Source organism: Oncorhynchus nerka, linkage group LG9a (genome assembly GCF_034236695.1).
Source record: "Oncorhynchus nerka isolate Pitt River linkage group LG9a, Oner_Uvic_2.0, whole genome shotgun sequence".
Classification (NCBI taxonomy): domain Eukaryota; kingdom Metazoa; phylum Chordata; class Actinopteri; order Salmoniformes; family Salmonidae; genus Oncorhynchus; species Oncorhynchus nerka.
In genome coordinates this window covers 56,375,660-56,400,344 of record NC_088404.1, presented here as the reverse complement: position 1 = coordinate 56,400,344, position 24,685 = coordinate 56,375,660, and the positions used below count along the sequence as shown (strand labels likewise).

Below are 24,685 nucleotides of genomic sequence, written 5' to 3'. Positions count from 1 at the left end.
CAATTCCAAAACTACTGTCTTATACACAGTGTAAGGGGATAAGGAATATGTACATAAGGATATATGAATGAGTGATGGTACAGAGCAGCATACAGTAGATGGTATCGAGTACAGTATATACATATGAGATGAGTATGTAGACAAAGTAAACAAAGTGGCATAGTTAAAGTGGCTAGTGACATAAGAATGCAGTCGATGATCTAGAGTACAGTATATACATATGCATATGAGATGAATAATGTAGGGTAAGTAACATTATATAAGGTAGCATTGTTTAAAGTGGCTAGTGATATATTTACATCATTTCCCATCAATTCCCATTATTAAAGTGGCTGGAGTTGGGTCAGTGTCAATGACAGTGTGTTGGCAGCAGCCACTCAATGTTAGTGGTGGCTGTTTAACAGTCTGATGGCCTTGAGATAGAAGCTGTTTTTCAGTCTCTCGGTCCCAGCGTTGATGCACCTGTACTGACCTCGCCTTCTGGATGATAGCGGGGTGAACAGGCAGTGGTTCGGGTGGTTGATGTCCTTGATGATCTTTATGGCCTTCCTGTAACATCGGGTGGTGTAGGTGTCCTGGAGGGCAGGTAGTTTGCCCCGGTGATGCGTTGTGCAGACCTCACTACCCTCTGGAGAGCCTTACGGTTGAGGGCGGAGCAGTTGCCGTACCAGGCGGTGATACAGCCCGCCAGGATGCTCTCGATTGTGCATCTGTAGAAGTTTGTGAGTGCTTTTGGTGACAAGCCGAATTTCTTCAGCCTCCTGAGGTTGAAGAGGCGCTGCTGCGCCTTCTTCACGACGCTGTCAGTGTGAGTGGACCAATTCAGTTTGTCTGTGATGTGTATGCCGAGGAACTTAAAACTTGCTACCCTCTCCACTACTGATCCATCGATGTGGATAGGGGGGTGTTCCCTCTGCTGTTTCTTGAAGTCCACAATCATCTCCTTAGTTTTGTTGACGTTGAGTGTGAGGTTATTTTCCTGACACCACACTCCGAGGGCCCTCACCTCCTCCCTGTAGGCCGTCTCGTCGTTGTTGGTAATCAAGCCTACCACTGTTGTGTCGTCCGCAAACTTGATGATTGAGTTGGAGGCGTGCATGGCCACGCAGTCGTGGGTGAACAGGGAGTACAGGAGAGGGCTCAGAACGCACCCTTGTGGGGCCCCCGTGTTGAGGATCAGCGGGGAGGAGATGTTGTTGCCTACCCTCACCACCTGTGGGCGGCCCGTCAGGAAGTCCAGTACCCAGTTGCACAGGGCGGGGTCGAGACCCAGGGTCTCGAGCTTGATGACGAGCTTGGAGGGTACTATGGTATTGAATGCCGAGCTGTAGTCGATGAACAGCATTCTCACATAGGTATTCCTCTTGTCCAGGTGGGTTAGGGCAGTGTGCAGTGTGGTTGAGATTGCATCGTCTGTGGACCTATTTGGGCGGTAAGCAAATTGGAGTGGGTCTAGGGTGTCAGGTAGTTAACATTAATATCCATTAATGTTTCATGTGTTTTGACCTGTCCCCAAATTAATATAGTTGGTTCAGAGTTTGTTTGGATATTTCAACCTACGGGTCTTGATCGCATCTGGTGTGGATGGACAAAATCAAAATGCATGGTCTAGCCAGCACAACTCAGTGAAACATAAGATATTACCGATTTTAATGTCCTTGTTGGTAGGATATTCGTGATCATAGCTCGTCTATTTTGTTATCCAATGATTGTACGTTGGCTAATAGGACCAATGGTAAAGGCAGATTACACACTCGCCATCAGATCCTTACAAGGCACCCCGACCTACGTCCCTGAAAACTCTCTCTTTCTCCTGAGAATGACAGGGAAGTTGGCCTTGTCGGGTGTAGTAAATCCTTTGCGTCCGACTCGTTAAATTAAAACATATTTGTCCAGTTCGAGATTAGTAATCGCTGTCCTGAAATCTAGAAGCTATTTTCGATCATAAGAGACAGTGGCAGAAACATTATGTACAAAATAAGTTACAAATAATGTGAAAAAACACACACAATAGCACAATTGGTTAAGAGCCCGTAAAACGGCAGCCATCTCCTCCGGCACCTATTATGGCCATTGCACTACTGACGTCACAAACTGCAGTAAGAAATCCATCGCCATCTGCGCCCATTCAACATAGCCTATGTTTAAGTTTTTATTACTTCTAAATAAAATAACTTTTTGGGGTTCTCATACACTTTCAATTATGTTTTGATTCTTGCTTGAACACTCGCTAAGATTATATTTGGTTGTTATCTTTGCAAAATAACTATTTGGGATGCAGCAGTTGTTAGCTAGAATGCTAACTTGCATAACCTAGGACGTAGGTGCATTACTATCAGAGGTCATAGAGGGGGCGGAGGATACGAACTGTATCTCTCAAAGGACCAAAATAACAAGGGTTACATAAGCATAACTCAGGAAGTGTAGTGGAAATGTTGTTTCCTCAGATTGAGGCACCATAGCTGTAAGTGTATATTTTCTATTTGAAGGATTCTTTCTCGCTGATGAAAGATAAGGGCCATATGTTTCAAAGCCGTGTCGCATGTGATGATTATTGATGTTTCTTTACGTTAAAACACAGCATTGGGATTTTAGTTCACATGAGTCAAACGTGAACGTAGCCAGTGGTGTAAAGTACTTAAGTAAAAATACTTGAAGTACTACTTAAGTAGTGTTTTGGTGGTATCTGTAGTGTACTTTACTATTTATATTTTTGACAACTTTTACTTCACTACATTCCTAAAGAAAAGTATGTACTTTTTTACTCCATACATTTTCCCTGACAACCAAAAGTACTCCTACATTTGAATGCTTAGCAGGACAGGAAAATGATGCCTTAGTGTTGGAGCATGTCCCTGGCTATCTGTAAAAACAATAATAATTATGTAATCTAGTTTTCTCAATATAAAGAATTTTAAATGATTTATACTTTTGATACTTAAGAATATTTCAAATCAAATACATTTAGACTTACTCAAGTAGTATTTTATTGGATGACTTTTACTTGAGTACTCTTCTATGAAGGTATCTTTACTTTTACTCAAGTATGACAATTGGCTAATGGCTGAAAACTGTAGGTAGAAGGCAGAATGCCCCTGAGTTTGAGAGCTATGTTCAAAGCATTGATCTTGAAAATGTAATCTATTTCAATTTCTTTCTAAAGCTATCTATCCGGATATTGGATGGGATTAAATGCATAGAAATAGAACGAGAGTCCCCATTAAACTCAATTATTTGTATTTCTATGCATGTAATCCTATCCAATAGGTGAAATTAGAAATCCGGATAGATCATTTTTGAAAAACTGGGCACTGGAGTGCAAAACACTTGCCAAGTCCTCCACAACACTAGGTGGCATAGCCGAGGCAGTTGTTTTATTTTTTATTTTTTTATTTCACCTTTATTTAACCAGTTAGGCCAGTTGAGAACAAGTTCTCATTTACAACTCTGACCTGGACAAGATAAAGCAAAACATTGTGACACAAACAACACAGTTACACATGGAATAAACAAACGTACAGTCAATAACACAATAGAAAAGTCTATATACAGTGTGTGCAAATCAAGTAAGATAAGAGAGGTAAGGCAATAAATAGGCCATGGTGGCAAAGTAATTACAATAAAGCAATTAAACACTGGAATGGTAGGATGTGCACAAGATGAATGTGCAAGTAGAGATACTGGGGTGTAAAAGAAGCAATAAAATAAAACAATATGGGGATGTTGGGTGGGCTATTTACAGATGGGCTGTAATGATCAGTAAGCTGCTCTGACAGCTGATGCTTAAAGTTAGTGAGGGAGATATAAGTCTCCAGCTTCAGTGATTAAAAAATATATATATATATATTATTTTTATTTTTTGCAATTCGTTCCAATCATTGGCAGCAGAGAACTGGAAGGAAAGGCGGCCAAAGGAGGAGTTGGCTTTGGGGATGACCAGTGAAATATACCTGCTAGAGCACGTGATATGGGTGGGTGCTGCTATGGTGACCAGTGAGCTGAGATAAGGTGGGACTTTACCTAGCAAAGACTTATAGATGACCTGGAGCCACTGGGTTTGGCGACGAATATGAAGCGAGGGCCAGCCAACGAAAGCATACAGGTCGCAGTGGTGGGTGGTATATGGGACTTTGGTGACAAAACGGATGGCACTGTGATAGACTAGATCCAGTTTGCTGACTATTGTGTTGGAGGTCAAGGATCGGTAAGGATAGTCAGTTTTACGAGGGTATGTTTGGCAGCATGAGTGAAGGATGCTTTAATTTTGGATTGGAGATGCTTAATGTGAGTCTGGAAGGAGAGTTTACAGTCTAACCAGACACCTAGGTATTTGTAGTTGTCCACATATTCTAAGTCAGAACCATCCAGAGTAGTGATGCTAGACGGGCGGGCGGGATCTGTCTAAAGTCATAGTGGCCGGTCTTTAAGATTGTTGAGATAATGGGCGAAAGGCTTCATACTCCAGTACAGTAGGTGGCGGTGTATGCACCTTAAATTGGATGTGGTCCTCCAACCTAATCCCGAAGAAGAAGTCGAAGGGGAAAAAAAGTACAACAAGGAAATATCTTTGACAGAGTCTTTTTTCACGCCGGCTACGTTAGGTTACAACTCAAGAGAAGGTGTATGACAATTTGCGTTGTATATTTCAGCTTTTAGTTATCCCTTAAAAAAAATGAGAACACGCGTATTGCTTTGCACAGTAATGATATTGTAATTCATGTCATTTAGCTGGCTAGCCATTTCCTTTAACATCTGTAATGGTGGATGGAGTGGGGAACTAGTGAGCTAAAAGTTGCTGCTTCATGGTAGCTCGAGAGCTAGCACCTAGCTAGCAAGCATACTAATTGATAGAGCTTGCGCTATTACAAAAGTTGTAACTATGGCATAAACAGAAGTTAACGTTAACTTGCAATGAATCAATCCATATTGGTGTGTACATATGTTGTCCTTATAGCGAATTATTTCAAAATCCTCAGGTACTACTGCACTTTCAGTTTCACTCTGCTGGCCTCCGTACTAGCGCAGGAAAACTAGCTAACGTTAGCCATAGCTATGACAAGCAAGCGCTGAAAAACTAGAATACCGGCATGGATAAATATCAATCTGGCAGAATGAGTTGACTAAGCCTTTAGCAACTTGCATATCACATAGTGGAGTTGATTAATTTGTTATCTAAACATTATTTGTTTAACCTCCACAGCATTTTAAAGGAAACTACTAAGATGGTGAGTATCAAAGCAACCTGAGATCCTAAGTTTTTGTAATGGAAGCCAAAAACTGATTGAATCGCAACAGCAATTTATGACAGTTTGTAGTCTGCCCTATGTAGTGTGATATTGTTGACCTTTTACAGTCTCGTCGATATGATTCAAGAACAACCATCTTCTCGCCTGAAGGTAAGATTGAGCCTCTCAATTTATAGGCAGTAAAGTTATTGACAACTGATGGACATTCATGTTGGAATACTTTTGAATGCATCCTTCACTTGCTCCTTGAAATAAGATGGATCAAATACAATTGGAAATAGGTGAAAGCTTATATCCTACTGCGAAGTTTTACAAATCTAATCATGTCCGATCAGTTATTTCTTCATCTTGGGCCAGCCCTTAGGCAGGACTAGGCTGCCGCCAGTTGGCAGATTGACAAGGACGGTATTTTCTGAGCTGAACTGATCCAGACGAACCTCCAACAACACAAAATCTCACAATTCTACCCAAAAACAAAGACAATTTGTCAGCCTGTGTCATATGGGCTTTTTATGTGAGTGTTGATGCCACCCTGTGATAGGCAGTGCCAACTTTGTCAAAGGCAGGGACGCAAATTATTTATATTGTCCATTCAAAGCACTCCCCTCAAGGCTGCTGTTGGAGCGAGTCACCTCCACCAACATTCTGTCAACAAAAATTATCGAACATAAACCATGTAGCAAATATAGCATATGGTAGAGAGTATGTGGTCTTTTCTGTAGCCTACAGGCTGGAGATAAATGTATGACAATGTAATGAGACAGAAACCTTTTACATCATGCAGGTTTCTCTGATCAAATAGCCTAACCTAAATGGCGCCCAATCAAAAAATAAATAAAAAATGTGCTGACCTGTTGAACAACATATCCTAAAAACTGGACAGGCCAAAGTAAAATGTAGAATATGGAATGGACAATCAGGCTACTCCATGAGTTTCATGGATAGCAGTTGTCATGATCAGTGATTTCAAGTTTTTAACTCAAATCTTTTATGGGCTGATCATATCGGGGGAAAAAATACTTCTGCATTTCCTGCTGTGTTATTGCAAATCGGTTTATGGGAACTCCTGATAAAGTTGGGTATCTGATATTCAGAGCTTAAATAGCCACGTTGATTAGTGACAGGAAAGAGGACTAATAAAGCCAATGCAACGGCCTGTTTTAGAAACGATGGGCCTACCACATAGATAGCCGTTCCTAAAATGACATTTCAGGCGACACTGTAGGCTATACCTCAGTAAGCGCGGACCGCCGCTGACGCCTTTTGGACCTATTTTCTTGGTCCACCGTTTCCATATCCACGGACTTTGCATTTTGGTCTGGACCAAATCCGAACCAATCATAGATGTCTAATGTTTGGTTCAGATTTTGTCCGGTCTGTACAGGCCTTGATTTGGCCCAAACATAGATGTCTTTAAATTATGTATTTTCACCATATCATAACTTCAATGTCTGGTAAATAGTTATTTTCAACGTCATTTTGCTTACTGTTCTAGTCCTCTGGGGGAAGGCTGTCTAAAAGGAAGGGTGCATTTATAAACATTTACATTTAAGTCATTTAGCAGACGCTCTTATCCTCTTAACTCAGTAAAAACAAACATCCTCACAGTCAACTGCGCTTATTTTCAGCAAACTTAACATGTGTAAATATTTGTATGAACATAACAAGATTTAACAACTGAGACATAAACTGAACAAGTTCCACAGACAGACTAACAGAAATGGAATAATGTCTCCCTGAAAAAAGGGTGAGGTCAAAATAAAAAGTAAGTCCGTATCTGGTGTGGCCACCAGCTGCATTAAGTACTGCAGTGCATCTCCTCCTAATGGACTTTAGATTTAGATTATAGATTTGCCAGTTCTTGCTGTGAGATGTTACCCCATTCTTCCACCAAGGCACCTGCAAGTTCCAAGACAAATGGCCCTAGCACTCACCCTCCGATCCAACAGGTCCCAGACGTGCTCAATGGGATTGAGATCCGGGCTCTTTGCTGGCCATGGCAGAACACTGACATTCCTTGCAGGAAATACCGCACAGAACAAGCGGTATGGCTGGTGGTATTGTCATGCTGGAGGGTCATGTCAGGATGAGCCTGTAGGAAGGATACCACATGAGGGTGGAGGATGTCTTCCCTGTAACGCACAGCGTTGAGATTGCCTGCGATGACAACAAGCTCAGTCCGATGATGCTGTGACACACTGCCCCAGACCATGATGGACCCTCCACCTCCAAATCAACCCCGCTCCAGAGTACAGGCCTCAGTGTAGCGCTCATTCCTTCGACAATAAATGCGAATCCGACCATCACCCCTGGTGAGACTAAACCGCGACTCGTAATTGAAGAGCACTTTTTGCCAGTCCTGTCTGGTCCAGAAACGTTGGGTTTGTGCCCATAGGCGACGTTGTTGCCGGTGATGTTACAACCGGCCTACAAGCCCTCAGTCCAGTCTCTCTCAGCCTATTGCGGACAGTCTGAGCACTGATGGCGGGATTATGCATTCCTGGTATAACTCGGGCAGGTGTAACGATCAGCTGTCCGTCCTGTCTCCCTGTAGCGCTGTCTTAGTCGTCTCACAGTACAGACATTGCAATTTATTGCCCTGGCCACATCTGCAGTCCTCATGCCTCCTTGCAGCATGCCTAAGACACGTTCACGCAGATGAGCAGGGACAATGGGCATCTTTCTTTTGGTGTTTTTCAGAGTCAGTAGAAAGGACTCTTTAGTGTCCTAAGTTTTCATAACTGTGACCTTCATTTCCTACAGTCTGTAAGCTGTTAGTGTCTTAATGACTGTTCCACAGGTGCATGTTAATTTATTGTTTATGGTTAATTGAACAAGCATGGGAAACAGTGTTTAAACACTTCTCAATGAAGATCTGTGAAGTTTTGGGATTTTTACGAATTGTCTTTGAAAGACAGGGTCCTGAAAAGGGGACGTTTCTTTTGTTTCGTTGTGCTGAGACACACAGGCAATTCCATGGTAACGGAGTTGCGCAGCGACTAAGATTTTGTCACAGTAATGTATACCAAACAAAAACAATGATTTCGCAATTTAACAAACCATAGAGCTCTATGCACAAGGACTACTTTTAACATTTTCCACTGACAATTTTACAAAAACACATTTACAGGAACTGTGGAGATGCAGTATTTGGTCAAAATAAAACTGAAGGAGGTTTGTTTCCAAACTTTGCATCTGCACAGTTATTCCAGGAAAGTCTTTTTTAATTTGTATTATTTCTCACTGTGTAAATTGTAGTAGTCATTGTGCATGGAGTTATATGGTTTGTTAAAATTTGACATTCCGTTACCATGGAATTGCCCACACTTATCATTTGCCATCTGTCATTGGCAGGCCGCCTATACCAGGTAGAGTATGCCATGGAGGCCATTGGTCACGCTGGCACTTGTCTGGGGATTTTGGCCAATGACGGTGTGCTGCTGGCGGCTGAGAGGAGGAACATCCACAAGCTATTGGACGAGGTGTTTTTCTCAGAAAAGATCTACAAGCTGAATGAGTAAGTTGCTGTCAAGCAGAAGTGCCCTTCCATTGCCTCTACTGGCTTGTGTGACATTTCCTCTTGTCTTGTGTTGCAGGGATATGGCGTGTAGCGTGGCTGGAATCACATCCGATGCCAACGTACTGACCAATGAGCTGAGACTAATAGCACAGAGGTGAGCAGGGGACCACCTAAGAGATGAATAGAGCACTGATGTATATAGGATTGATGCGCTTCATAGCTATGATTAAGCATAATAATAAATTAGGAAAACATTTCGGAGAACCGAAAAGACAATTGTTTTCCTTACCAATGACCAATGACACTGTTCCATTTTACAGGAATGCACTATATATACAGTGCCTTGCGAAAGTATTCGGCCCCCTTGAACTTTGCGACCTTTTGCCACATTTCAGGCTTCAAACATAAAGATATAAAACTGTATTCTTTTGTGAAGAATCAACAACAAGTGGGACACAATCATGAAGTGGAACGACATTTATTGGATATTTCAAACTTTTTTAACAAATCAAAAACTAAAAAATTGGGCGTGCAAAATTATTCAGCCCCTTTACTTTCAGTGCAGCAAACTCTCTCCAGAAGTTCAGTGAGGATCTCTGAATGATCCAATGTTGACCTAAATGACTAATGATGATAAATACAATCCACCTGTGTGTAATCAAGTCTCCATATAAATGCACCTGCACTGTGATAGTCTCAGAGGTCCGTTAAAAGCGCAGAGAGCATCATGAAGAACAAGGAACACACCAGGCAGGTCCGAGATACTGTTGTGAAGAAGTTTAAAGCCGGATTTGGATACAAAAAGATTTCCCAAGCTTTAAACATCCCAAGGAGCACTGTGCAAGCGATAATATTGAAATGGAAGGAGTATCAGACCACTGCAAATCTACCAAGACCTGGCCGTCCCTCTAAACTTTCAGCTCATACAAGGAGAAGACTGATCAGAGATGCAGCCAAGAGGCCCATGATCGCTCTGGATGAACTGCAGAGATCTACAGCTGAGGTGGGAGGCTCTGTCCATAGGACAACAATCAGTCGTATATTGCACAAATCTGGCCTTTATGGAAGAGTGGCAAGAAGAAAGTCATTTCTTAAAGATATCCTTAAAAAGTGTTGTTTAAAGTTTGCCACAAGCCACCTGGGAGACACACCAAACATGTGGAAGAAGGTGCTCTGGTCAGATGAAACCAAAATTGTACTTTTTGGCAACAATGCAAAACGTTATGTTTGGCGTAAAAGCAACACAGCTCATCACCCTGAACACAACATCCCCACTGTCAAACATGGTGGTGGCAGCATCATGGTTTGGGCCTGCTTTTCTTCAGCAGGGACAGGGAAGATGGTTAAAATTGATGGGAAGATGGATGGAGCCAAATACAGGACCATTTTGGAAGAAAACCTGATGGAGTCTGCAAAAGACCTGAGACTGGGACGGAGATTTGTCTTCCAACAAGACAATGATCCAAAACATAAAGCAAAATCTACAATGGAATGGTTCAAAAATAAACATATCCAGGTGTTAGAATGGCCAAGTCAAAGTCCAGACCTGAATCCAATCGAGAATCTGTGGAAAGAACTGAAAAATGCTGTTCACAAATGCTCTCCATCCAACCTCACTGAGCTCGAGCTGTTTTGCAAGGAGGAATGGGGAAAAATTTCAGTCTCTCGATGTGCAAAACTGATAGAGACATACCCCAAGCGACTTACAGCTGTAATCGCAGCAAAAGGTGGCGCTACAAAGTATTAACTTAAGGGGGATGAATAATTTTGCGCGCCCAATTTTTCAGTTTTTGATTTGTTAAAAAAGTTTGAAATATCCAATAAATGTCGATCCACTTCATGAATATATCCCACTTGTTGTTGATTCTTCACAAAAAAATACAGTTTTATATCTTTATGTTTGAAGCCTGAAATGTGGCAAAAGGTCGCAAAGTTCAAGGGGGCCGAATACTTTCGCAAGGCACTGTACAAAAGTATGTGTACATCCATTCAAATGAGTCGATTCAGCTATTTCAGCCACACCTGTTGCTGACAAGTGTATAAAATTACGGCCACAGCCATGCAATCTCCATACGACACATTGGCAGTACAATGGATTTACTGAAGAGCTTGGTTACTTTCAACATGGCACCGTCCTAGGATGCCACCTTTCCAACAAGTCAGTTCATCCAATTTCTGCCCTGCTGAGCTGCCCCGGTCAACTGTAAGTGCTGTTCTTGTGAAGTGGGAACTTCTCGGAGCAACAACGGCTCAGCCGCGAAGTGGTAGGTCACACAAGCTCACTGAACGGCACCGCCGAGTGCTGAAGTGCGAAAGAAATGTGTCTGTCCTCGTTTGCAACACTCACTACAGAGTTCCAAACGGACTCTGGAAGCAAAGTCAGCACAATAACTGTTCGTCAGGAGCTTCATGAAATGGGTTTCTGTGGCCGAGCAGCCGCACACAAGCGTAAGAATACCATGCACAATGCCAAGCATCAGCTGAAGTTGGTGTAAAGCTTGCCACCATTGGACTCTGGAGCAGTGGAAACGCGTTCTCTTGCGTGATAAATCACGCTTCACCATCCAACTTACAAATCTGGGTTTGGCAGATGCCAGGAAAACGATACCTGCCCGACTGCATAATGCCAAATGTAAAGTTTGGTGGAGGAGGAATAATGGTCTGGGGCTGTTTTTCATGGCTTTGGCTAGGCCCCTTAGTTCCAGTGAAGGGATATCTTAACGCTACAGCATACAATGACATTCTAGACGATTCTGTGCTTCCTACTTTTGGGGAAGGCCCCTTCCTGTTTTCAGATGTTTGCGCAGGTGTCCACATACTTTTGCTCAGGTAGTGTATCTAATTTACATAAGTATTCACACCCCTGAGGCAATACATGTTAGAATCACATTTTTGTAGGGCCTCCCGATTGGCTCAGCGGTCTAAGACACTGCATCGCAGTGCTTGATGCGTCCCTACAGACCCGGGTTTGATCCCGGCCTGTCACAACCAGCCGTGACCGGAAGACCCATGAGGCGGCGCACAATTGACCCAGCGTCGTCTGGGTTTCGCGAGGTTCTGGCCGGCTGGGATGTCCTTGCCCCATCACGCTCTAGCGACTCCTTGTGGCGGGCCAAGTGCATGCACGCTGACACGGTCGCCAGTTGTATGGTGTTTCCTCCGACACATTTGTGCGACTGGCAACTGGGTTAAGCGCGCAGTGTGTCAAGAAGCAGTGCGGCTTGGCAGGGTCGTGTTTCCGAGTACGCATGGCTCTTGACCTTTGCCTCTCCTGAGTCCGTACGGGAGTTGCAGCGATGGGACAAGACTGTAACTACCAATTGGCTATCATGAGAATTTGGGAGAAAAAAGGGTTTAAAAAGTACAAAATAAGAATAACCTTTAGCAGTGACTACAGCAGTGAGTCTCTCTAGACAAGTCTCTAACACCTGGATTGTACAATTATTTGCACATTTTATTATTTTCAAAATTCTTCAAATTGGTTGTTGACCATTGCTAGTCTTGCCCTAGATTTAAAAGCAGATTTAAGTCAAAAATGTAAGTCGGCCACTCTGGAACTTTCACTTTCTTCTTGGTAAGCAACTCAGTGTAGATTTGGCCTTTTTTTATTTTAGGTTATTGTCTGGTGGAAAGCAGACTGAACCAGGTTTTCCTTTTAGGATTTTGCCTGTCCATTTATTTTGAATCCTGTCCAACTCCCCAGTCCTTAATGATTTAAAAGCATACCCATAACATGAATCAGCCACCACTATGGTTGAAAATATGGATAGTGGTATTTGGTAATGTATTGGATCTGACCCAAACACAGCCCTTTGTATTCAGGAAAAAATGTGAATTGCTTTTCCATTTTTTGCAGTATTACTTAAGTGCGTTTTGTTTTGCAATATTTTTATTCTGTACAGTCTTCCTTTTCGCTCTGTCAATTAGGTTAGTATTGTGCAGTAACTATACTGAACAAAAATATAAATGCAACAGGCAACAATTTCAATGATTTTATTGAGTTACATTTCATGGAAGGAAATCAGTCAATTGGAGAAAAAAAATATTAGGCCTTATCTATGGATTTCACATGATTGGGGTGCAGCCATCTGTGGCCCTGGGAGTGCATGGGCCCATCCACTTGGGAGCCAGGCCCTGTCAATCAGAATGAGTTTTTCAGAAATACTCAGTTTCACCAACTGTCTGGGTGGCTGGTCACATATAATCCACAGGTGGAGGTCCTGGGCTGGTGAGGTTACATGTTGTGAGGCCGGTTGGACGTAGTACCAAATTCTCTAAAATGACGGAGGCGGCTTATGGTAGAAAAATGTACATTAAATTCTCTGGCAACAGCTCTGGTGGACATTCCTGCAATCAGCATGTCAATTGCATACTCCCTCAATTTGAGACATGTGTGGCATTATGTTGTATGACACAACTGCAGATTTTAGTAGCCTTTTGTTGTCGCCACCACAAGGGGCACCTGTGGAATGATCATGTTTAATCAGCTACTTGATATGCCACACCGGTGGATGGATTACCTTGACAAAGGCTAAAATGCTCACAAATAGGGATGTGCTCAAAATTGGAGAAATAAGCTTTTTAATGCGATTGAAACATTTCTGGGATATTTTATTTCAGCTCATGAAACATGGACCCAACAGTTAACATGTTGCACTTTATAATTTTGTTCAGCGTGTTTGCCTGTTCTAAGTAAGATAGCTAGCTAGCTAACGTCATGTAGAATGTGTGTCTTGGTAATCGCATTCTGAAAAGTTTTCTGTAGAACTCTCACACGTTCCGGCAATCCAAACCAGGGTAGCGTGTTTCATATGTGAAAATGCCCTAAAGGTAGCCAAAATTTCGGTCTTTGTGCCTTTTTGTTGCTCCTAAATAGTTTATTGAAGCTAGTGATGAAGCAACATTGTGTAAACGTATGGAATTCCTCTTCTCCCTTCCCACAGATACCTACTGCAGTACCAGGAGCCTATCCCCTGTGAGCAGCTGGTTACAGCTCTGTGTGACATCAAACAGGCCTACACACAGTTTGGAGGTAAGTTGCGGTCTACACCAGATGAGGCTTTATTCAGTAGCACTCTCCAATGAAACGAGAGTCCACCTGCAGGTCACCGTAAGCAACTAGAGCGCTGTGTCAATTGGAAGGCCATTGTGTTTAGCTCACTGCTCCTCAATACTGTAATTTCAAGTGTGAAGTTAAGTGGCTGGTCCGGCCACCTTCAGTGTAAAAAGCAGTGTCTTCTGAATTCACGATTGCCTTTCGATCTCTGAGGTTGTTCAAAAAGCAAAGTTGACATTATAGATACCATTCTTTACATTTCTGTTTGTGCGGTTTGACCACAGGGAAAAGGCCCTTTGGCGTGTCTCTGCTGTACATGGGTTGGGACAAACACTATGGTTTCCAGCTCTACCAGAGTGACCCCAGCGGCAACTACGGAGGCTGGAAGGCCACCTGTATCGGCAACAATAGTGCCGTAAGTCCCTCTTAACATTGGATGTGTTTACGTGCTGCGTTCTTCATCTGTTGTGGCAAATTGCAATCACCAGAGATGGACCACGGGTCGACTATGGACAAATTACCCATTTTTGTTTTTTTGTCAGCCCTAAATCCCCTTTATATAAAGCAGCCTGTTTCTGTGGTAGATTCTCAGATGACCTGTAGTACACTTTGAGATTTGGGTTGGTTATGGAGAACCAGTACATGAACAGTACCATAATACTGGTTCCTACATTACTACCACACCCGATTTCACTTAGTCCACCAAAAGACCACTCATCAAAGACCACTCACTCATGGCTGCACCTGATTTCCCCCTCTTTGTCCGTAAGCTGTGACGTCTCTCCTGCAATAAATTTAATGATGAAACTATGCAAAGCTTGGGCACCAGAGGGCGGCAGCTGTGCTTCTGAAGGTCTCTGCATGTTGGAAAGGTGCTCATCATTGAACAGATTAAAAGAGTAAACTCAAATGTTTCACCACACAGGATTGTTGTATATGATGGCTCAGTCTTTGCCTAACCTGAATATCAAGGACATGTTTGCTTAGCCAGATTGTGTGTGCATTTTTGCCAAATGGAATGGCATCAAGCACATAGAACCATGTGTTTGATACCATTCCACTCATTTTGCTCCAGCCATTACGACGAGCCCGTCCTCCCCAGTAAAGGTGCTACTAACCTCCTGTGCTATACAGTGCCTTCAGAAAGTATTCATACCCCTTGACTTTCTAAATCAAATCAAAAGTTTATTTGTCACGTGTGCTGAATACAACAACACCTTACAGTGAAATGTTTACTTACAGGCTCTAACCAATAGAGCAGAAAAGTATTAGGTGAACAATGGGTAGGTAAAGGAATAAAACCACAGTAAAAAGACAGGCTATATACAGTAGCGAGACTATAGAAGTAGCGAGGCTACATACAGACACCGGTTAGTCAGGCTGATTGAGGTAGTATGTACATGTAGATATGGTTAAAGTGACTATACATATAAGATGAAAAGAGAGTAGCAGTAGCGTTAAAGAGGGGTTGGCGGTTGGTGGGTGGGACACAATTCAGATAACCCGGTTAGCCAATGTGCGGGAGCACTGGTTGGTCGGCCCAATTTTGTTACAGCCTTATTCTAAAATGGATTTTCCTCAGCAATCTACACACAATACCCCATATTGAAAAAGTGAAAACAGGTGTTTAGAATGTTTTTTGCAAATGTATTAAAATAAAAAAACATTTACCTTATTTAATTAACTATTTAGACCCTTTGCTATGTTACTCGAAATTTAGATCAGGTGCATCCTGTTTCCATTGATCATCCTTGATGATTCTTCAACTTGATTGAAGTCCACCTGTGGTAAATTCAATTGATTGGACAGGATTTGGAAAGGCACACACCTGTCTATATAAGGTCCCACAGTCGACCAGTGCATTTCAGAACAAAAACCAAGCCATGAGGTCGAAGGAATTGTCCGTGGAGCGCCGAGACAGGATTGTATCGAGGCACAGATCTTGGGAAGTGTACCAAAAAATGTCTTCAGCATTAAAGGTCCCCAAGAACACAGTGGCCTCCATCTTTCTTCAATGGAAGAAGTTTAGAACCACCAAGACTACCTAGAGCTGACTTGCCCGGCCAAACTGAGCAATTGGGGGTAAGGAAGGTGACCAAGAACCTGATAGTCACCGACAGGTTCTAGAGTTCCTCTGTGGAGATGGGAGAACCTTCCAGAAGGACAACCATCACTGCAGCACTCCAACAATCAGGCCTTTATGGTACAGTGACCAGACAGAACCCACTCTTCAGTAAAAGACACATGACAACTGGCTAGGAGTTTGCCTAAAGGCACCTAAAGACCATGAGAAAAGACATTCTTTGAAGAAACCAAGATTTAACTATTTGTCCTGAATGCAAAGTGTCATGTCTGGAGGAAATCTGGCACCATCCCTACATTGTAGCATGGTGGTGGCAGAATCATGCTGTCAGGATGTTTTTCCGTGGCAGGGACTGGGAGACTAGTCAGGATCAAGGGTAAGATTAACTGAGTAAAGTACAGAGATACTTGATCCTTGTGCTCAGGACCTCAGACTGGGGCGACGGTTCACCTTCCAACAGGACAATGACCATAAGCACACAGCCAAGACGACGCATGGGTGGCTTCGGGACAAGTCTCTGAATATTCTTGAGTAACATTTTAATTGAGAAGGTTTTGGGGGAAAGTATTTGTCAACCCACAAGGCGCTTATCACATCAATTGCTAGTGATGGGCATTCCCAGTCTTTTCTGTGAGCCCAATTTATTTGGCTCCATTCACCTAAAAGAGCTGTTCATTTGGCTCATCTCTCCTTGCTATTGTTCCTGCACTGAGGAATTACCGTCTTCAGAGAATGTTTTTATAATTCATCTGCAGATCAGCAGTAGTAACTGTTTGCAATTCTGGGAGCCAAATGAAAGTCTCTTCACATATGCGATTCGCTCCCGACGTTCACCAAAAAGAGCTGTTCATTCGCGAACGACCCATCACTACTTGCTACACACAGAGTGATTGATAAAGGCCTGCACCACACAGTAAAGGGCAATATTGCTCTGTCACAGACATTAATCCTGTTACAATTTCCCCTCGTGCCTTTGAATTATCTTCTGTCCTAGAGCCTAGGCTAGTTTCCAATCCCACTGAAACCCCAAAACCTGACTTCTGTCTCGCATGGAAATTCCTAACTTTATTCTGTCATCCATAGGTTGCATTATCAAAAAGCACATCTTTCAACCTATGAATGCCAAAATACCGCCATAACATTTCACCCGCATCTTTGCGCTGTCTCGTAAATTATGCCCGTACGAGAGCTTTCGGCAGAGAATGTGAGATCAATCTTGGTATTTTAACTACTCTTAACAAAAAAATATAAAAGCAACATGTAAAGTGTTGGTCCCATGTTTCATGAGTTGAAATAAAAGATCCCGGGGAACTTGTGCAAAAAAATGTTATTTCTTTTAAGATTTTGTTTACATCCCTGTTAGTGAGCATTTCTCCTTTGACAAGATAATCCATCCACCTGACAGGTGTGGCATATCAAGAAGCTGATTAAACAGCATGATCTTTCCACAGTTGGACCTTGTGCTGGGGACAATAAAAGGCCACTAAAATCTGTAGTTTTGTCACACAACACCACAAACGTCTCAAGTGTGAGGGAGCATGCAATTAGCATGCTGACTGCAGGAATGTCCACCAGTGCTGTTGCCAGAGAATTTAATTTTTATTTATATTCCTTAAGCCGCCTCATTGTCGTTTTCGAGAATTTGGCAGTACGTCCAACCGGCCTCACAACCATGTATGGCAAGCGATTTGCTGACGTCAGCGTTGTGAACAGAGTGCCCCGTGGTGGCGGTGGGGTTAAGGTATGGGCAGGCATAAGCTATGGACATTTTATTGATGGCAATTTGAATGCACAGAGAGATCCTGAGGCCCATTGTCATGCCATTCATCCTCTGCCATCACCTCATGTTTCATCATGATAATGCATGACCCTGTGTTTCAAGGATCTGTACACAATTTCTGGAAGCTGAAAATGTCCCAGTTCTTCCATGGTCTGCGTACTCACAAGACATGTCACCCATTGAGCATGTTTGGGATGCTCTGGATCGACGTGCACAACAGCGTGTTCCAGTTCCCGACAATATCCACCAACTTCGCACAGCCATTGAAGGAGTTTGACAACATTCCACTGGCCACAATCAAAAGCCTGATCAACTCAATGCGAAGTAGATGTGGAGGAATGGGCCAAAATACCAGCAACAGTGTGAAAACCTTGTGAAGACTTACAGAAAACGTTTGACCTCTGTCATTGCCAATAAAGGGTAAATAACAAAGTATTGAGAAACTTTTGTTATTGACCAAATACTTATTTTCCACCATAATTTGCAAATAAATTTATTTAAAAAATCCTACAATGTGATTTTCTGGATTTTTTTTTTTTCTCATTTTGTCTGTCATAGTTGAAGTGTACCTATGAAGAAAATTACAGGCCTCTCATCTTTTTCAGTGGGAGAACTTGCACAATTGGTGGTTGACTAAATACTTTTTTTGCCCCACTAATTATTTTGTAATATTGTATTTTTCTCACAGGTGTGTGGGATCGTCTGGACAATAATTTATGGCCATTTAGGGGACCCTTTTGGCTCACCAGCACCCCCAGTGTCTTCTTAATTTAACTTTAAAGTGTGTTTTTTTTCTTCTCAGTGTTGTGTTAAAGATGTTAAGTGTCTTGTTTGTGTCCTCTCCTAGGCGGCCGTGTCCATGCTGAAGCAGGACTTCAAAGAAGGAGAGATGTCTCTGTCCTCTGCCCTGGCTCTGGCCGTCAAAGTGCTCAACAAGACTATGGACGTCAGCAAGCTGTCTGCTGAGAAAGGTGTGTGTTAGTGAAAGATTGTCTGTGTGTATGAGAGAGCTCTTGAGACTCAATCAGAATGGAATATTACTCAAATTGAGTGCTAATGGACCTTTTTAACTTAAGCCATGTTGACATTGGCAGTTTGAAGTGACTCAGATATTTCAGGCCACATTTCAAACCACCTTTGTAGGTTGTTTAAAGTCAGATGCAAATCTGATTCCTGCCCTAAGGCTGGGTAGGATACCCTATTTTACTATATACTGGTGTTGATGGACGGACCAGGCTGGGTTTTTACTTAACCTTCTGTAACGGCATTTGAATGTTGGTTTGTTAAATGTGATCCCCCGTATGTAACATCCATTTTTATAGTTGACTTTGTTACTTGGGTCATCTCTCTCTATGCCACTTTCTACACAGACCTAGCCCCGGCCCCTGTCACTCAAGGAGCGCAATTTGTTGTTCCTCGAACATGAGAGAGACACTTGCGTTCAGTCTGCATGGTCAATGCAGCACATGCAACAATGCTTCTTACTATAAATCCACTAGTGTTCTATACTGAACAAAAATATTAACACAACATGCAACAATTTCAAAGATTTTACTGCTTTAGTTCATAGAAGGAAATCACTCAATTGAAATAAATTCACTAGGCCTTAATTTATGGATTTAACATGACTCAGAAATATCAGAAATATTCATTCTCTACAAAACTAAATTCTCTTCAGCATCCCACCTCCTCAGACGATCCCGCAGGTAAAGAAGCTGAATGTGGAGATCCTGGGCTGGCGTGGTTACACGTGGTCTGCGGTTGTGAGGCCAGTTGGACGTACTGCCAAATTCTTTAAAATGACGTTGGAGGCGGCTTATTGTAGAGAAATGAACATTAAATTCTCTATTGACATTACTGCAGTCAGCATGCCAATTGCATGCTCCATCAAGACTTGAGACATCTGTGGCCTTGTGTTGTGTTAACTGCACATTTGAGTGGCCTTTTGTCCCCAGCACAAGGTGCACTTGTGTAATTATCATGCTGTTTAATCAGCTTCTTGATATGCTACAACTGTCAGGTGGATGGATTATCTTGGCAAAGGAGAAACGCTCACTAACAAGGATGTAACAAATGTGTTAACACAATTTGAGAGAGAAAAGCTTTTTGTGTGTATGGAACATTTATGGGATCTTTTATTTCAGCTCATGAAACATGGAACCAACACTACATGTTGCTTTATATTTTTGTTCAGTATATAATTACACTATTAGTTTGTTTCATACATCTGCAAACAGCTAGTTTGTTTTTTCTTAGCAAGTTGGGCCTAAATCTTGTTAGTCACTAATGCTAGTTAGCTGGCTAGCTAGCTAATAAATGTACTGAGTCAGAGTAAAAGTAATTAGCTATACAGCCTGATAATACCAGTAATGGTGTAGACTTAAATGCGCATGTTTGTGCAACAGGATCTTCTAAATCAGTGGTTCCCAAACTTGTTATAGTCTTTTCAAACATTCAACCTCCAGCTGCGTGCCCCTTCTAGCACCAGGGTCAGCGCACTCTCAAATGTTGTTTTTTTGCCATCATTGTAAGCCTGCCACACACTATACAATACATTTTTTAAACATAAGAATTCAATTTTTTTTTCACAACCCAGCTCGTGGGAAGTGACAAAGAGCTCTTATAGGAGGACCAGGGCACAAATGATAATAATTATGCTCTTTATTTAGCCATCTTACATATAAAACATTATTTGTTAATTGAATATTGTGAATAACTCACCATAGGTTACTGAGAAGGGTGTGCTTGAAAGGATGCACTTAACTCTGCAGTGTTGGGTTGTATTGGAGTCGGTCTTAAATAATTCCCATTCACAGTCTGTGCCTGTATTTAGTTTTCATGCTTGTGAGGGCTCAGAATCCACTCTCACATATGTACGTGGTTGCAAAGGACATCAATGTCTTAACAGCGCGATTTGCCAAGGCAGGATACTCTGAGCGCAGCCCTATTCAGAAATCTGGCAGTGGCTTCTGATTTTAAATTCAATTTTCACAGAACCGCTTGTTGCAATTTTGATGAGGCTTATATCAGTAAGTGGACTGGAGGCAGGGCATGAAAGGGATAACAAATCCAGTTTGTGTCATCTGTTTCGGGAAAGTACCTGTGTAATTGCGCACCCAGCTCACTCGTGCTTCGCTGTATCACATTTGACATTGTCCGTATCTTGAGTTCATTTAAACACACATCATACAATGATGGAAAGACCTGTGTTGTCCTTGTTAATGCAGACAAAATATATCTCCAACTTCTTAGCCTCAATTTTGTCCCGCCCATTGAATATAGAGGCCCTGTAATTCAGATCATTCAGGCGAGGGGAAAAAACATCACCCAGATAGGCCAGTCGTGTTAGAAACTCGTCATCGTGCAAGCAGTCAGACAAGTGAAAATTATGGTCAGTAAGAACTTTAAGCTCGTCACTCAATAAAACTTTTTTTTTAAAGTGTCAACGCTTTGCCCTTTGATAACCAGCGCACTTCTATATGTTGTAAAAGCATTAGATGGTCGCTGCTCATATCGCATAATGCAGAAAATACACGAGAGTTCAGGGGCCTTGCTTTAACAAAGTTAAAGTCCAAAACGTCTTTCAAGCTGTCAGGCATTCCCTTGGCAGCAAGAGCCTCTCGGTGGATGCTGCAGTGTACCCAAGTGGCGTCGGGAGCAACTGCTTGCACACGTGTTACCAATCCACTAGGTCCCCTTGTCATGGCTTTTGCGCCATCAGTACAGATACCAACACATCTTGACCACAAGTCCATTTGATGTCGTCCCCGTCCCCCCCATGTCTGACATCCAGCTGTAACACACACAATTCACTGGCTTGTATGCGAAGCAGTAATTGTTTCAAAATAGTGTTGTTTGATGAAGGCATTGTCTATAGTTTTTTTGGGCCTTTTTCCCCCAGCATTGTCCCAGCCATATCTGCGGCAGCTGGAAGAATTAAGTCGGTAGCTCACCATATAAGACTCTTCTAGGCTCTTCTTATTAATAGTATCTGTTGCATTTATTCATGTCTTACTACTCAAAAGGTAGTCTTTATTCTCGGTCAATAAACTCATGTGGCTTATTTTTCAAATTGTCATATTTCATTTCAAAATGTCTGCGCAAGAGTGAAGGTTTCCCACAAGAAAGTAACGGTTAATGTGATTGGATGTTAATTATTTTACTAGGCTACCTGTATTTGACTTATTGTGGTTATTTCGCTGAACACTAGATGGTTTAATTGTATTTTTGGCAGTGAAACGAGGTTCCTCAGGCAAGGGCAAAAAACCTCACCCAAATGTATAGCCCCATTTTGGAAAATATAAATGTACTGTTTGAAAATGTGAAGGAAAAAAATATTAATCACATTTTTATTTGGCGTAACCCGACGGCATTGCGCGTACCCCTGAGGAATATGCAAGGCATGAATGGTAGCTACCAGAAGTAGCTAAGAGTAAGGATTCCATGTAGCCAAAGATTATAGAGTCACCTATGAAACACTTTATCAACACTTTGGTTCCTACCCTGTCACAACTTTTATTATTCGACAACATAAATACCGTCATATTGTCAATTTCTTTTTCAATGCTGTGATATATTTTGGCCATATTGCCCAGCCCTATCGTGGACATGTGACTTGTCTGAACGGTCAAATCTGATTTATTTGCCCTCAAGTGGTTTTTATAGAGTTTATTGCTAGCTACTCTGTTTGACAATAACATTGTAGCTAACTAGCTTGTTAATTGTTTACAAACAAATTGGTGATTGTGCTAGAAAGCCAAAAAGGTCTAGTTATGAAAGTTATCATTTTGAGGCTTTAATAGTGTTCTTATCCTATGATTTAGAACATTCAAAATAGAAATAGAAAATGTCCATGGCAGGCATTGTCACCTTAGCTTGCTACTTAACTTTTGAGGAATGGGAAACAAGCACCACCATCAATCAGCTTACACACTGCACACACACACTGTTGTTACTATGACAACTAGCATAGACTTGTCAGCAAATGACTGCTGTCTGAAAACACACACACACCCATTTTGGTCACTTGTAACTTGCTGTTTGGACAGTCCAGTAGTCCAAAATGGATTTGAAATACTGATTTGAGCATTAAGGCCTGCTGTGTGAACAAGGCTTTATTTGCATATACTGTATATGCATGTCTGTTGTATTGCATTCCTCATTTTCCCCCTTCCAATCTCCTTAAGTGCTAAATCTTCCCCCCAAAAGTTATGTTATTGGTTTACATGCTGGGTGGTAGCTTCCTTTTTGTAACCCTATGTATCTCCGCTTTGGTGTTATCTAGTGGAGATCGCCACTCTGACCAGAGAGAACGGAAAGACTTGCATCAAGGTGCTGAAACAGAAGGAAGTGGATGAGCTGATCAAGAGACATGAGGTGGAGGAGGCCAAAGCGGAGAAAGAGAAGAAGGAAAAAGAGCAGAAGGAGAAAGACAAATGAGTGGCCCACAGTGTTACTTTTCTGTAAAAAAAAATTAAAATAGTTCAGGTTTTCTAAATTGTTCTTTGACTATCTGTTGTATTTCTTTAAAAAAGGCTAAATACTATACATGTCTGGCATCTGCTGAATGATGTTTATTCAGAAAGCTAGGGCTGACTGCATGTTTTCTGTGTAACAACTCTGTACAAAACTCAAAGCCTCTGCACAGTCTAATATTTGTCACACTACGTGTGTAGTTTGTCATATATTAATCATATGAGCCATCTTTTGAGAACACAGTATGTTTGAGAGGGAATATGTGACTTATGCTGTAAGCTATATGCTGAGCCATCAGTGCTGAGGAAATGTTCATATCATGTAATGTGGAGAATATTGAAGTTCCCTAAATGCAACATCCATACTCCATGCGCTTTTCTGGTGGAGTTGGCGGATATCAGATGCGATGTAAAAGATGAGTCGGTCATTTTTAGAAGGGATTAGTCATTGATTCTACCTTGCTTTAATTCTGCTGACCTGATCCTCGAACCCTGATCGCTGTACATGCAGAAAAGGGACTTCTGCAAAAGGTCGTGACTGACATCCATGCGGTAAGAGCATCAATCTGAAGGCTTGTTGTGTAAAGTAAAGTGAAGATTAAGGTCAGAAGAGACTGACTGTCCTTTTTTGCACCGCCAGGGATTAGTGATGGGAGCCAGAATGGCAGCTGGGTTTCTGTTGTGTCAAAGTCATGTTGCATAAAACATTTTGTGTGGAAAAAACTCATCGAAAATGTGTTGTACTGTACATCAGCCTTACAACCTGAGTGTGTACAGGGCCTAAAATACACCTTGTAACCCAGCAACAAAATAGGCCCAGACTAAATAGCATGTCTGAATGTCTGAGACCATAGTGATTGTGTGACTACATAGATGAATAGGAGTTTTAAAGTCAGTTTCAAACCATGCTGCTGCTATGAAACCGAACAGATGCCTTGGGGGCAACCTAGGCTAAACAAGTTACTTTCCACTTAGCAGTAAACAGGCCTAACTCTGTCATCTGCACACAATGCCTGTAATGAGGTCAGAGGTCAAGCTCTGTCCTTTGCGCTGCCTTGACACTGGACTGTGGAAAATGCCTAGGTGAAGTGGACCATAAGGCATGTAGCACAGCACCTTTACTGGCCTGACACCGGAAATAGACGGAAAGATCAACCAATTTGGGACAAAGTGGGCTTGGCAGAACATCAGGAGTGTCGGGACAGTTTCCCGGAAACAGTCTGAAGATTATTGGTTGAATCAGCAAGAGAGCTGAGAGCCCAGCAGGAGAAGAGCGTTTTATAGCCTTTGGCCTACTCATTCTGATAAACAACTCTGCATTTGACTCACCTATTCCATTAATACCGACATCTTTGTCTCTCACATGCACTAGGTTACTTTTGTTGTATACCTTTTTTGAGGTTTTATAAAGCCTTGTCTAAATAAGGTTGAGGTGGTAGTTCACAATCACACACACAAGTGTAGGCCGTCGGACAGCAGACCCACAATGTCTTTGTGCTACATCTGAGATAAAGGGAAGGCCCACA

The 24,685-nt window shown here is 42.1% G+C and overlaps 1 protein-coding gene across 2 annotated transcripts; it reads left to right on the top strand.

Moving 5' to 3' along the window:
• The first annotated feature begins 4,529 nt into the window (after positions 1–4,529).
• psma4 (proteasome 20S subunit alpha 4) lies at positions 4,530–23,187 on the top strand. 2 transcript variants are annotated; one of them, XM_029668719.2, is made up of 9 exons: positions 4,603–4,621; positions 5,201–5,225; positions 5,354–5,396; positions 8,601–8,763; positions 8,843–8,920; positions 13,710–13,798; positions 14,107–14,237; positions 18,533–18,656; positions 22,970–23,187. In XM_029668719.2, the coding sequence occupies exons 2-9, from the start codon at positions 5,223–5,225 to the stop codon at positions 23,122–23,124; spliced, it is 786 nt and encodes a 261-aa protein (XP_029524579.1). In that variant the 5' UTR covers positions 4,603–4,621; positions 5,201–5,222; the 3' UTR covers positions 23,125–23,187. The 2 variants fall into 2 exon arrangements, with proteins under 2 accessions (XP_029524580.1, XP_029524579.1); XM_029668720.2 differs by lacking the exon at positions 5,354–5,396 and having other exon boundaries at positions 4,530–4,619.
• Positions 23,188–24,685: the final 1,498 nt, after the last annotated feature.

Excerpts from the sequence above, each read along its gene's own strand:
- psma4 (XM_029668719.2), top strand. Across the intron at positions 5,397-8,600 it reads AACCATCTTCTCGCCTGAAG|GCCGCCTATACCAGGTAGAG; the intron begins GTAAGATTGAGC and ends TGTCATTGGCAG. Across the intron at positions 8,764-8,842 it reads AAGATCTACAAGCTGAATGA|GGATATGGCGTGTAGCGTGG; the intron begins GTAAGTTGCTGT and ends CTTGTGTTGCAG.